Source organism: Heteronotia binoei, chromosome 6, assembly GCF_032191835.1.
Source record: "Heteronotia binoei isolate CCM8104 ecotype False Entrance Well chromosome 6, APGP_CSIRO_Hbin_v1, whole genome shotgun sequence".
NCBI classification, from domain to species: Eukaryota; Metazoa; Chordata; class Lepidosauria; order Squamata; family Gekkonidae; genus Heteronotia; species Heteronotia binoei.
Genome location: NC_083228.1, coordinates 79,253,292 through 79,267,016, shown reverse-complemented (window position 1 = coordinate 79,267,016; position 13,725 = coordinate 79,253,292). Strand labels below are relative to the sequence as shown.

At 57.8% G+C, this 13,725-nt stretch overlaps 1 protein-coding gene across 1 annotated transcript; it reads right to left on the bottom strand.

Moving 5' to 3' along the window:
* Positions 1 to 5,767: 5,767 nt before the first annotated feature.
* NKX2-3 (NK2 homeobox 3) lies at positions 5,768 to 8,149 on the bottom strand. Its single transcript, XM_060242680.1, has 3 exons — positions 7,840 to 8,149; positions 6,839 to 7,681; positions 5,768 to 6,387 (listed from the first exon to the last, which is right to left on the bottom strand). The coding sequence occupies exons 1-3, from the start codon at positions 8,147 to 8,149 to the stop codon at positions 5,768 to 5,770; spliced, it is 1,773 nt and encodes a 590-aa protein (XP_060098663.1).
* Between the last annotated feature and the right edge of the window lie 5,576 nt (positions 8,150 to 13,725).

The following is a 13,725-nucleotide window of genomic DNA, read 5'->3' as shown; positions in this document are numbered from 1 at the left end:
TTTTCACAGTCTACCACCTCATTCACTTGATATGTGCAAACCAGCCCTAGCTTCCATCTGTTTTTATAGTGTCTCCCAGGATAGAAATGTATTTTGCCATCAAGCTCTGCCATGCCTGTAGCTATCTCAGTTTCCAAATGCTTCCCACTAATGTAAAGGCGCCAAGACTAATGAAATCTCTCCCTTGTCTTGCCTCACTCTCCCCTGTCCCTCTACTTCCAAGTGTGGTCCTGGGCAGTGTTCCCTCTAAGCTGAGTTAGTGTGAGCTAGCCACAATTTTTTAGCCTCCAGCTCACACATTTTTGTCTCAGCTCAGGAAAAATGGCCCCAGAGCAAACTAATTTATGCAGTAGCTCACAGCTTTAATGTCAGTAGCTCACAAAATAGAATTTTTGCTTAAAAGACTCCACATCTTAGAGTGAACATTGTTCCTGGGAGTCTTCTAGGAATAGGTATATGGATGAGTGTCTTTATGACAGAAGCAGGCCTGTAGCTACAGGGGGGCCTTCCCTTTGACTTTCTGTTGGGTGCCTCAGTCAGGTGCCCCCAACCTTCCCTCCCGCCTCCCCCTGCCACCACAGTGAGAATGAAAGCTAAGAAACTGGTGGCTGCCCCTCCCTCCCCCCCCCCAATTTAAATTGCACAGGAGAAGTACCCAGGAGCACCCAGGCAGTGGCCGTGCAATTTAAATCACAGGGGAGGAAGGTTGTGGCCCACAGCTTCTCAGCTATCATCCTTATGGCCCCTCAAGTGATGTGTGTGGGTGGGAGGAAAGGTCAGGCACCCTGAGTCATGGTAGCAGCAACCAGGGGAGGGAAGCTGCTAAGTGCCCCCCAACTTTTAAAATCCTGGCTATGGGCCTGGATAGAAGTGCCTGTGCAACAATATTCTTTCCCATTCTTGCATCTGAGGAAGAGAACAAGTAAGCTCAGGATAGCATAAAAACTTGTTAGTCTTCAAAAACTCCTGTTTATTTTTGCTTTGACAGACTGGCAGCACTGTCCCAAGTTTGAAATCGTTTCTCTCTGGATTTTGCAGATCTAAACAAAAGCTTGCCAGGTAGGGAATTGGCAGTTCCACAGTCAGCCTGCAGGTGGTGGTGATGCTGAGAAAGCTTTCCCTATTGTAAGTGAAAGAATAAAGGTCCATTGGCACCTTTAAGACCCACAAAGTTTTATTCAAAGTATGGGTGTTTGTGTACAAACACACTTCTTCAGATAAAATGAAATGAAAGAAAACCGGTCCGGGGTGGGGGCTATGTTCCAAGTGTTGTAATAACTTGTAATTCAGCAATTTGCCTTTCCATTTTGTTCCTGAAGTTACTTTGCAATAACCGCTACTCTGAGGTCACCCATTGAATGTTCTGGGAGGTTAAAGTGTTCTCCTACAGATTTCTCAGTCTTGATGTCAGATTTGTGTCCATTTATCCTTTGACTTAGGAACAGAATGGAAAGGGAAATTGTTGAATTACAAGTTATTACAACACTCAGAACAAGTACCCCCAGGACTTAACAAGGATATCAGTTTCTTATCTCATTATATATGCTAAACTCATTCTCATCAAGAAGGACTACACATCCTCCATATTTTTATGCATTTCTTTCTTTTTTGAATAATATATTGGCATACTGTTTGTATTGCAATTCAATATATAGGAATAGATTTTCCTGACATAACACCTCTAACAAAACAATACATTGGTATAGCATTTAGAACACCATACAGTGATTGTAATGCAATGCAATGAAGCTTTAAATATATTTCCCTACATAGCACTAGTCTGCACCCCACCCCAACAAAAGAAAAAATGCTGTTTGTTACCGTCACACTTGAGAGAAGACAAATGGGGCAGCCTAAAGGAGTCTCAGTTAATTTTCCACAAGGAAATTAACAAGAAAGGATTTCCTTACACATGTATTGCCTATTTTGACATTTATTGATTCAACTGTTGTTCCCCTCTTAATGAAATCCATACAACTATACACTTAACTTGTTATTCCTGTTTTGTCTCAAAATACCTTTATCATTATATGCTAATTTGCTGTTCAGCCTCTGTCTATAAGTTTGAATGGTTTTCTTCCATTTCATTTTATCTGAAGAAGTGTGCCTGCACACTGAAGCTCAGACCTTGAATAGAACTTTGTTGGTCTTAAAGGTGCCACTGGACTCTAACTTTATTCCTTCAGACCAACACACTTACTTGGACCTCCCTTTTGTAAAGCATAATGCTTTTTAGTTGCTTCTTGATTATTGTTCTAAATTAGAGAGGCTCCAGTTTTAACACACTATGCCAACAGAGGACACATTTTCCCATTATAATGCCAAGAAAAGTCTCACTAAAGTTTGGGTGCATTCACACTACACTAAATAATGTGTTTTGCAACTGGATTTTTGCTATTCTTACACAGTAAAAATCCAGTTGCAAAATGCTTTATTTAGAGTGTAGTGTGAATACACCCTTGTTCCTGTCAGGACTGTTCAGGATGCAGGAACATGGCGATCCTAAGGGTTCAGGATTGCAAACTCCATTCGGTTCTAGTTCAGTTCTATATACACGAGATCACTGGACTTTCTGTTGCAATTAAATTGGGGTGCTTGAGTTTTATAAATCCCTGCTTCTAAAGTACATAAAAATGCGACTATAAGCTTCCATAGCGATAATATGAGGGGGGGGGGTTGGGGGGGGAAGCTTGAGTGTTAAGAGAACTAGCGCCAGCAACCCCTCTGCTTGTTTCCTTGCAGGCACCCCTTCAGACAGACCAGTGGGAGGAAGAGCATATGTTGGTCTCTTGGGGCAAATGAGAGTCCTCCGTCACTCGGAGTAAGCCCTCTTTTCTCTAATTAGTCAGGCTAATTAGTGGCAGGCGGGTGACAAACTCAGAATGTCCTGAGACATTCTGATTAATTTGAGCAAAGAAAAGTCCTGTTCATACGTTACAATGATCGCTTCTACATTCTGCCCAACGTGAGTACAATTTTTTGTAAGAAGGATCCAAAAGGCATTCGCTTTGCCAACCATGGACAAATGTGGGGTTTGGAGAATTGCGCAACACATCTCTTATTCAAGTGTACAGCTGCAGACGCATTGGACCTGAGTAGCTTGCAATATGTGAGCAGGGCGAAAGCCAGGTCGCTGTCGTTATTGCAGATGACCACCAGTTAAGGTCAAGGGGGATGAAATTCCTGGCAGCCTCGGCTGCGATCCACCTCACACGATGACAAGGTCGTGATGCTCAGCCTCACTGGAGGGGGCCGGGCCGGCCTTTCCCCTTGTCTCTGCGCTTTCCATGATCTCCTGGGCCTAAAGCATCAAGAGGGGCAGCACTTCGGGGAATCCCTTTCTCTTGGTGGCGGGAAGCGCCGTCAAGTTGCAGCCGACTGTAGGTTTTCCAAGACCAGAGAGACGTTCAGAGGTGGTTTGCCATTCCCTGGCTCTGCCTGCCCGGCACCCCTGGAGTTCCTTGGTGGTCTCCCCCCCAAGCCTTAGCCAGGGCCTGCCCTGCTTAGGTTCCGGGACCTGACAAGGTGGGACCAGCCTGGACCATCCAGCCCAGAGTTCCCTGCTTGAATCCGGCCTGACTATGCCGCCCTCTAGCAAAGCAGTTGTCGCCGACCGGGCGGAACAGGCTGCGCCAGAGGTTGTGGAGCCAGCCAGCCATCCGCTCTGGCCTAGCCAGTTTACCCTCGGCATCGCCTGGGAACCCAGGAGAGAGTCCCTGTCTCGGCTGCCAGCTGAGCAACTGGGGGAAGCTTTGCTCGGTGGAGCAAAAGGGAACCCCAAGGACATCGCCCGTGACTGCGCTGCCTTTGGCCGGCCGCCTTGCGCCTCAGCAGTTCTGCACGCCGGAGAGGCTGCGGTGGAGGGGAGATCCCGCGGTTCCCCAAGTGGGGCAGGCGGGCGAGCGGCAGGAGAGGAGAGGAGCGGAGCGGAGAGCGGCGGGGGCGGGGAGGTGGCTCTGGCTTTGCAGGCGCGTTGCCTCCGCCGGAGACTTTCTGCCCCCGGAGAGCCAGCGGCTCAGGAAGGAAGCCCCTTTCTGCTAGCCCACAGCGCAGCCAGCCCCTTGTGTGCTGAAGGGACATCGAGTTTAACCAAGGGGGGAATCCCAGCAAGCCACCTTCCTCCTCCCCCACCCCGCCCCCAGCTCCGCCACTTTTCTGCCGAGCCTTCCCTGGCTCTGGAACTGCGCCCTCGCGTCGTCCTGACCGCCACTGACGCTGCGCTCCGCCGGGCCTCTGACAAGCGAGGCAAGACGCGGCCCGCTCAGGCGCGCTCCTGGGCCACTGGTCCAGGGGAGATGGCAGAGCCCGCCTGCAAAGCTCTGCTTGGGCCTTGGCCACGAGGGCTCTTCCGGGTCGCTGCCGAGAGCGCCATTCTCCAAGCCCCCCCCGCCCTCCTCCCAGGAGCGGCTCCACTGCAGCAGCCCCCTTTCGAGAGGGAGGGAGGGAGGGAGGGGGCACCGCCGGTTGTGTCTGGGCAGGCTCCAGCTGCCCTCCCGTCCTCCCAGGTCCGGGCAAGGCAAAGCCGGCCTTGAACAGCGACCCCCAAGCCGCCGCCCGCCCGCCCGCCCTCTGCGCGCTGGGGAAAAAGCAAGGGAACAAAACCGCAGCTCGTTTGCCCGCCCGAGCCCAGCGTGGGGGCAGCGCGGGCCGTCAATCTCGCCCTTTGTGCCTGCCCCCCCCCTTTGTTCCCCAACCCAATGAGCGCCGCTTCTCAGGCCCTTCCCGGCGGTGCCTTTCAGAGCCCCACAATGGGCTGCTTCGCCCGCGCGCTCCTTTCCCTGGCCAGGGCCCGCCTTCCCGCCTGCCTGGGCATCGGCTCCGTCCCTCTTCTCCCGGAGCGGCCGAGGGGATCACAGCGCGCGGGCAGAGCTCCCGGAAACCAGCCTCCCCTTAAAGGCATAGCGCGGAAGCAGCGGCCGCGAGCTCCCCACGGTGGAGCGCTGGGCCTGTGCGCACCCAACAGTGCAGCTCAAGGGAATGGATTCCTGGCCACGCCGCCTTCCCGAGCTAGGCGCGACGGCGAAACCTCGCCAAAGACCTGTCGATGGCCGCCTCTGGGTTTATTTACAATAGCTGCAACCCGCCATTCCCTCCAGGTTTCAAGGCTGGCGAGCTGAGCGTCCAGGACTGGCCAGCGGTCTCTCCAGATTCATTCACAGGAGCGATTTGCAGCAGGCGGATGGGAGGCGAGCAAGAACTGAGCCGAGGAATGATGTGTCAGGTAGCAGCTGGCCTGCCTGAGCCTCCCTTCCTCCCCCCCCCCTCCCCAGAGCCAAGCTGGGACACATATTGCACCTGCTTTTATTAGATCCTTTAACTCCTGGCGACGGTGGCTATATGGATACACTTCTGATACAACGAGGGGGGGCCTCCCCCCGGACTTTGGCTTTGTACAAGCGAAGCGGCTTGACAACGGCTGCTGGCCTCCTCCCTTCGCCAGGTGAGGAGTCTCTGTCTGTGTGTCTCTCTCTCTCTCTCTCCAGTGCCTTGCCGGGCCCTTTGGAGAGCCAGTTTTGCGCAAGGCAGCCGAGCGCTCGCAGCTCCAAGAAGTTCCCGGCTGGGGCCCGCGCTGGCTGAACTGCGCGGGAAGGAGGAGACAGACCCGCGGCCCGACCCGGCCTAGCCTGGCCTCAGCGAAGCGCTGCCGCCGCTGCTGGGGGTTCCTCTCTGCGGGCGGCCCCGGCGTCTCAGTCCCGCCTCTGCGCCTGGCCCGAGGTCGACGGGGAGGGCTGGCCCTCAGCATGTACTCTCCCCCTGGGCGGCGGGGCTACCAGGCTCGGATGCCCTGACTGCAGGAGGGCCCGGGGGTCCCCTGGTGGAGGGGCTGAGCGCCCCCGCCACCCCCGAAGCCCCCCATGTTCACGTAAGGCCCTGCGGGCGGCTGCACCGACGGGCCCCCGCCGCTGCCCGCCGGGTAGCTGCAGCCATAGCCGGCGCCATAGGCCGCGGCGGGGGAGCCGGTGTAGGCGTAGTTGGGGAAGCCATTGTAGGGGTAGGCGGCGGCGTTGTAGGGCGCGCTGTAGGCCTGCGAGCCGCCCAAGCAGGGCTTGCCGTCCCGCACCAGCACCGGCACGGCCACCCGACGCGGGGGGAGCGGCGGCTGCTGCTGGTGCTGCGGAGCTCCGGCGGTCGAGCCGCCCAGCTCCAGCGCCTTGTCCTGCCGCTGCCGCTTGCACTTGTAGCGCCGGTTCTGGAACCAGATCTTGACCTGCGTGGAGGTGAGCTTGAGGCTGCTGGCCAGGAGCTCCCGCTCGGGTGCCGACAAGTAGCGCTGCTGCTGGAAACGGCGCTCCAGCTCGAAGACCTGCGCCTGCGAGAAGAGCACCCGCGGCTTCCTCCGGCCCCGCGCCTTGGGCCGCTCCGACGCCTCCTCGTCCGGCTCCTTCCCTGAAAGGGGCAGAAAGAGAAGAACAGGCGGGCTGAGACAAGGACCCTCGGGGGCTGGACTGGGCAGGAGCATCACCGAGGAGGACGGGGGGGGTCTTTCAGGAGTGCAGTGCAGCGACCAACCCACCCCCCTTGCTAAAGGCTGTCTTTACAGGCCTGCTTGTCGCGCCCAACCAAGTCCCGCGTCTCAACTGAAGGGGGGGGGGCGGGGAAGAGGAAAGGAGCCGATCCTTTGCAGCAGGGGCCCGGCGTCTACATCCAGTGGCCAGAGACCTTCTTAGGCTGCAAGAGAGGAGCCTGGCCGTCCCTTGAGAGCCAACCAAGGCTGTTGTGCTCTAGAGAAAGGCACCCCTGGCTTGGTGGGAGGAGCCACGGCGATATGATGACAAGAGGATGGGCAAAGGTTTTCTCCTCGGTAAGCAAGAGTGGCGGCGGCGGCGGCAGCAGCAACTTTCCACTTCCCCCCGCCTGCCCGGAGGGAAGCCTCTCCAAGTGGCGCTTGTTGCAGAAGCGTTGGGAGGCTGCGGCGCCGCCGCTGCTTCTCGCCAGTAAGAGGCACTGGCTGCTTTGCTCTCCCTCCGTTCCCCGCAGGCCTGCTTTGGGCCTAGTTTGCCGCACACCTGACAGCTGGCCTTCCTAGTTCCAACAGGGCCGGAGGGAGCGCTGGGCGGCAGCCGCAGGGCATAGCCCGCTGCCTTGCCTCGCCTCGCCTCTGCGTCCCCTATGGCCGAAAGAACAGCCCGCGGGAGCTCCGCGGAGGGAGCCAGGCCTAGCCACACTGCTGCTGCGGCCCGGGGGAACTGGGCGGGGATCAGAAGGACCCAAGAGGCACTGCTGAGGCTCAAGATCCGCCCCCCCTGCTGGGCTGGCCCGGTCACCGGGAGAGCAAGAGCGGAGCCGCCTAGTTGCGCAGCGCTGGACCTCCCGCTCTCGGCCTCTTTCCCGCAGCCAGAGCCCTCCCCTCTCGCCCCAGCCTCACCGGCGGCATCTCCCACCCTCTCGGCTAGCGAATGGAGCGGCCCGACTCCACGCAGAGGCTGAGCGCCCGCAGAGCTCAGAGGCTGCTCCTTCGGGGCCCAGCGGAGCCGGCTGCCCGGCCAGAAGGAGCGAGTCTTCTCCGAAGGCAGTCCCATCCCCTCAGGCTGCCCAGGAAAGCGGCGGCCTTGGGGTTTCGGACTACATCGAGCAGAGAGGCCTGGAGAGTTCCGGCTGGGGAGGCGAGAGAAGCCGGGCTTGTTGCCGCCAGCTCTGCTGGGGGCCCCTTTGGCGGTGAGGTCGGTCTCTGCGCCGCTGGCTGTTCCGTCGGGGAAGGGGCGACCAGTAAAGGGGCCAGTAAAGAGCCCCGTCGGCGAGCCCCTTCAGTCCGGTCCCGCCCTGGCTGCCGCCTCCGTTTCCCCGCCGCTCTCTCTCAGCTCCCCAGCTTGGCTGCGCCCGCCCGCCTCGGCTACTCACCCGCCTCGCAGGCCGGCGCCGGCTCCTCCTTGGGCTGGCAGGTGCCCCGCAGCACCGCCTGCACGTAGCTGCCGGGCGAGAGCCCCGCCGCATCCCCTGGGCCCTTGGTCGCCGCCGCCGCCGCCGCCATGGAGGCCAGGAAGGGCCCTTTCTCCTCGTCCTCGTCGTCGTCCTCCCCGTCGGAGAAGCGGCAGCCCAGCAGGCAGGAGGCCCCGGGGAAGGGAGGCTCGAGGGGGGCGCCGAAGCGCTGCTCCAGCTTGAGGATGTCCTTGACCGAGAAGGGAGTGGAGGTGGCCGGGCTGGGGAGCATCCTCGGGGCTGGCTGCGGAGGGCGTCCAGGCGAGCGCGCCCCTGGCCTGGCAGCCTCTGCGCCGACCAGCTGCCGGCTTGGGACAGGGAGCGGCGCGTCACCGCCAGGAGGGGCCGGGCCCAGCCCCCATTGGAAGCCCGGCCAGCCTGAGCCGCCCCCCGCGCCAGCCCCAGCCCCGAGGGGCCCCCGACGCCGCCGACGCCGCCGAGAGCCGTCTGCTGCTGCTGCTGCTGCTGCCCGGGCCGCCTCCGGTCAGGGGGGAGCCCGCCGACACCGCCCTCCGGACGCGCGGGGCGCCTGCCAGGCGCGGGGAGGAGGGGCGCCGAGGGCCGGCCGGCCGGCGGGCAGGCAGGCGGGGCTCCCAAGGTAAGCTGGACGCCGAGGAGGAGGAGGAGGAAGGCGGCGATGGCCCCGCCCGCCCCAAGGCCCACCCCTCCCGCTGGCCGGGCGGCTCCCGCCCCCGCACGCCCTCCGCCTTTTGCCAGCCGAGCCCGGGGGGAGGGCGCTTGGTTGTTCGCTCCGGAAGAGCCGCGGACAGGGAGGGGAGGGGAGGGGAGGGAAGGGAAGGGAGAGGATGGGCCGGGCAAGGGAGGAGGAGGAGGAGTCCCCGGCTCCTGTGGGCTCGGCGGCGGCGGCTCCTGCTGGAGGCGAAGGGAGCCAAAGGCAGGCAGGCAGGAGGGGCTCCGGCGCGGGTGAGTGAGGAGGGTGCCCACGGTGGGGGGCACCTGCGGGGACGACGACGCTCTGTGGTCCAGGCGACAGGCGGCCTGTTTAGGAAAGAACCGCAGAGCTTCGGTGAAGCTCCGCTGTCTCCTCCACCACTGAGGAGGGAAGCCTGGACCCTCCCGCGCGGTGCGGTCTCATCACCAGCCTTTCGCCTCCCGCCCCCACCCGCCCCCCGTCCCGGGGCCAGGGGTTTTGCCATCTACATCTTGCGAAGCCGTTAGGAGTCAAGTACCACCTTTTTATTACGTATTTGTAGGCAAAAACCTACGCATTTTTAAAATTCGTTTATTGAATAGGTTGCTGTTATTAGTGGTAGTTTGGGTCGCAGTGTTCCCTTAGATGCTTATGCAAACAATAATTTCTGCTAGGATTAAAAATAAGGCTAGAGTTCTAGCAACATGTGAGGGAATGGTATTTTCCTCCAAGAGATGCGGGGAACCTCCCCCCCCCCCACCCCCCTGCTTAAATCTGATCCGAGAGTTGCAGGGCTGGAAACGGAATAGCCGCGGCTGTGTCAGCTCACCTATGGCAATGCAGGGGCGCCTCCGTGAGGAGGGGCAGCCTTCCTCCGAGCTCAGAAGCCACTGAGAAGGGCCAGCGGCAGCTTGCCAGCTTTCCGACACATCTGCCTGGCCACAGCTGGAGCCAGAAGACTGGTCTGCCAGGATCGCGCAGAGCAATTTGGAATTGCCCTTTGCCGATAAGGTAACCTTTTGGTTTGATTCAGAGAGAAGTTGAGTCCATCATACTGTACTTTAAATACCATTACAGTCCTACAGAAACATATAAGTGGTTCAGGTTGTTGATATCGAATAGCGATGTCATGTCCGGACGTTGCTCCCTGCGGGAGAGACACGCCATCAGAAGCCGTCCGCTGCAGAGTTTCTGAGGAGTTGCACCCGCTGAAACCGACTGGATTTATTTTCGAGTAAAATTTCAGCCTACAGCTTTCGTTACTCCCCCATTGCCGTCTGCTTCCCCTCGCCTTTCCCTTTCTTTTTAGTGAGGGGAAGGAACCGAAAGAGGACAGGAATAACGTTATTAAATAAGGCAATTCTAAAATAAATGGTTTCCTGTAAGTACTCTAGGTAGGCTGTCAATTCGGTTTAATTCCAGTCCTTTGATTTTAATTAATGGTTCTGAAATTCGTGCCAGGCTTATGAACGGTCCTTTGTGCTTCTCTCCCGGCTCCCCCAGGGAAAAGCCCCGGCTGCGGGATTCGGGGATTTTTGGGGGGACCGGGGGGAGCTGCCAATGAACCAACCGGCTTGCCAGAGTCCTGGGATAGAAAATTGTTGCCGGAGTCCCGCTCCCCTCCAAAGCCCTCTCCTCTCCTCTCCTCTCCTCTCCTCTCCTCTCCTCTCCTCTCCTCTCCTCTCCTCTCCTCTCCTCTCCTCTCCTCTCCTCTCCTCTCCTCTCCTCTCCTCTCCTCTCCTCTCCTCTCCTCTCCTCTCCTCTCCTCTCCTCTCCTCTCCTCTCCTGAGAGAGGGCGAGGAGAGAAACTGGGCAAAGTGGGGAAGGCAGAGGAAACTGGGCCCGCCAAAATGATTTCTTGCCGGTTGGTTTTAAACCAGGACACTGAATCTGAGCGGGATCCGTTTGGCTTAAAGTGAAGCACTAGCTTAACGTTCCCATTGAAATCCAGGGGACTGAAACGCCTTTCACTGTGACTGGAAGGACGTTCCGCTGCAATTCCCGGTCTGTCTTGGCTGGATCCGCTTTCTGGTCCACTAAGTGTTGCTTAGGCGAAAATACAAGGATCCCCCCACCCCCCTCCCCCTGATATCATACTTATACACAAAGACGGTACCATATCCACGACCGCATTCTCCTTCAGAGAAATTTCCCACGGGTGCCCTTGAGCCCAGAAATGCCAAAGACCCTCGTCGGTTTCAATAGGGAAACAAACAGGAGGCAATGGGGGGCAAATTCAGCCCCCACTGAAGCGCCCTCGGCACCATCCCCTGGGCAGATTCCGCGCCTCTTCGCTTGCAAAGGCCGCCAGCCCAGGGGCTCTAAATCTTCCCGATCCCGCCTGGCAGACGTCGAATCCCGGCCTCATTCCCGGCTGGCGCCATTTGCAGTTCCCGCCGCTGAAAAGTGACCTAAAGGAAAGGGGCTGTTTTGAGGGGCACCTCAGGAACATCCGTGGAAGGAAATCCAGTTGATGCAGAGAATGGGGTCACTCGCAAGCAAATTGTTTCTTGGCAAACCAGCAGGTTTTGCCGGCCGTCTTAAACACACGGGATTCCGCGGAACAATGGCGGGGATTTCCTTTCCAGTAAACAGGTCTCAGATCCGGCTGAAAATCGGGAGCGGCTGGTTGCATTTGACAGTTTCCAGCCCTGGAAGTCCGCCGCTACTTAGGGCCCCGCCGCCGGAGGGCCTAACTGTTGGGTCGCGGGCTTCCCTTTTTCCCGAGCCAGAGACCGTGAATTGTGGAGTGGAAGACAAAATTCGGCGTTTGGTTATTATCCAATCAGCCAAGCACTGCAAGCGACAGTGAGCGTCAGGTGCCTGCTTGTGTCATAGGGATCCCGGGTCCGATCCAAGGAATGCAAGAGGGGCTTCGCAGAAGGACGAGCCGTTTCTCCCTCAAGGCCGCTCAGTTCGCGCTTAAACAGGTCTGTCCTGCCCAAGTCCCGCAGCGGCAGGTCGGCTAGAATTCAGGAGCCAGAATTCTGGGATGCGCTGTTCCTTCGCAAGGTATTTTGCTGGCAGCTTTAGGGCCAGCGATTGTCCTGCGGAATGTTGGTTTCTGGTCCCATTTTGAATGTCTGCTCCTGGCCGGCCCGTTTGTTCTCTTGCAGGGAAAGCGGCGGCGGGAAGAAGGGACAGCGGAGGCGCCCATCTCTTCAGATTTAGAAGACGAAGGAGCACACGAAGGAGCTCTGAATGGTTGGGCTGCTGTCCTTCGCGACAGAGCGGCCCAAGCGAGGGCTGCATTCAGTTGGCGTTGCGTTCATTTGTATCCTGCCTACTGGTGTCATACATTCGCCACTGTCACGTGCGTTGCTTGACTTTTTGCCGTCCATTATACATTTTAAAACGCGTCTTTTCTCCCTACTTAGCCGGCGGTCGTAAGCGTGCTGTCCCATGGAACGAAGCCGGAGGCACTTCCCAACAGAACAGCCTAAACAGGTCTACTTAGAATGGTACTCAGGTGTATTCAACGAGGCTTACTCCCAGGAAAATATTCTGATGGTGGCACTCTTAGTACCCGCCCGCTTCATTTGCCTGAAGAAGTGGGAAGCTGGTGCCGCAGGACTCTTCCCGTCTTCACTGAATCGGGGTCTTTAGGAAGGCTGGAAATGCCTTTCGCCCACTTTGGCCCATCCTGCGACCATTCAAAGGCACTGCACCGCCGAAGTGGTGTGAAAGAGCCCCGCAGCCGGCGTTGCCGGGACGTAGGAGGCGACTGGCTGCCGGCGCCTTTGGGTGGCCGCGGAGAAGCAGCAAGACGAGGCGCCCGCACCCTCAGCTGGCCGCCAAAGCAAGCGGGTCCTTCCTTCTTGGGCTCAGGAAGGCTCTCGCGGCCTGCGTGCGCCTCCAAGCCAAGCCAGGTCAGGCCAGGCTGCTGCGCTCCAAGGCTCGCCTTGCGCCCGCCGGGGCCACTTCTGCCGCCGCGCCCCCCCAGTCTCCTTGGAGGAGCCTTGCCTGAAGCCAGAGCCCTTCATCACTCTTGTCTCCGCAGCCGAGAAGCCTCGCGCGGCCAGCGGGCCTTTCCAAGGCCCAGGCAACAGAGCAGAGGCAGAACGGAAAGCGGGATGCGGGGCGGCTTCCCCTGGCCAGGCGGGCTGAGCGAACTTGGGGGGCCCTTCAGCCTCTTCTCCTGGACCCGCTCTGGGGCGGCCAGCTTGCTGCGTCTTCTCCCTTTGTGTGCTTCTCTCTGTAGGCTCACCGCGCAGCTCCAAGCTAAGGCAGGAAGACGGGCGAAGGATCTTTGCCTCAGGCCCTGCGGCCCTCCGCACTGTGGGCTCCTCCAAAGCCCTGCCCAGCTCCTGTGGTTTCCTGCAGGGTGGCAGAACTTGTCTGGAGGAAGAAATCAGGGCCGAAGGAAGACTAAATTGTGTCGCGTTTAAGAGGCTCCACCGCATTCTCCCACCCCAAAGCAATTTCCTAACTTCAGCAGTTTCCCTGTATTTGGAGACCCCTCACAATCTGAGCCCTTAGACTGTTGTTTACTTCGCTTGTGCATAAATGTAGCCCCGGAATTAATGAACTGGGAAAGGAGCAAGTACGGGCAGATTTTGGAGACTAAGTCCAAATATCCGCGCATTCTTTCCTTCGGTATTTATTATTTGTTAGCCGCGTGCCCGATGAAATCCAATAACAAATCCAGATGTCATAAATAAAATATGAAGGGGTGGCCGACTGTGAGTGCCTTCAATGTGCCCCTTTGACTGGCGTCTACCTGCTCTGAATGTGTCTAACCTGGCTGGCCTAATGTTGTCTGTCTCATGTCTCCATCCCAACCACATTGTTTTTTCAGTGAGCACACCCGAGCTTACGCTTTCGGATGGCAGCCATAGCATCGCCCATAGGAACGAGTACCATGGCACTGAAAATGTATCAGGTACAGGTAATCTTTGAAAACGACTCCCCACCAGCACAGACCGCGACTTGAATGCCCCCCCTCAATTAAATTCAGCGGCGAAGCTCTCAGTGATAGAAACGGCAGAGGAGTCTTTCTTTCTTTCTTTCTTTCTTTCTTTCTTTCTTTCTTTCTTTCTTTCTTTCTTTCTTTCTTTCTTTCTTTCTTTCTTTCTTTCTCTCTTTCTCTCTTTCTCTCTTTCTCTCTTTCTCTCTCTCTTTTTCTCTCTCTTTCTCTCTCTCTTTCTCTCTTTCTC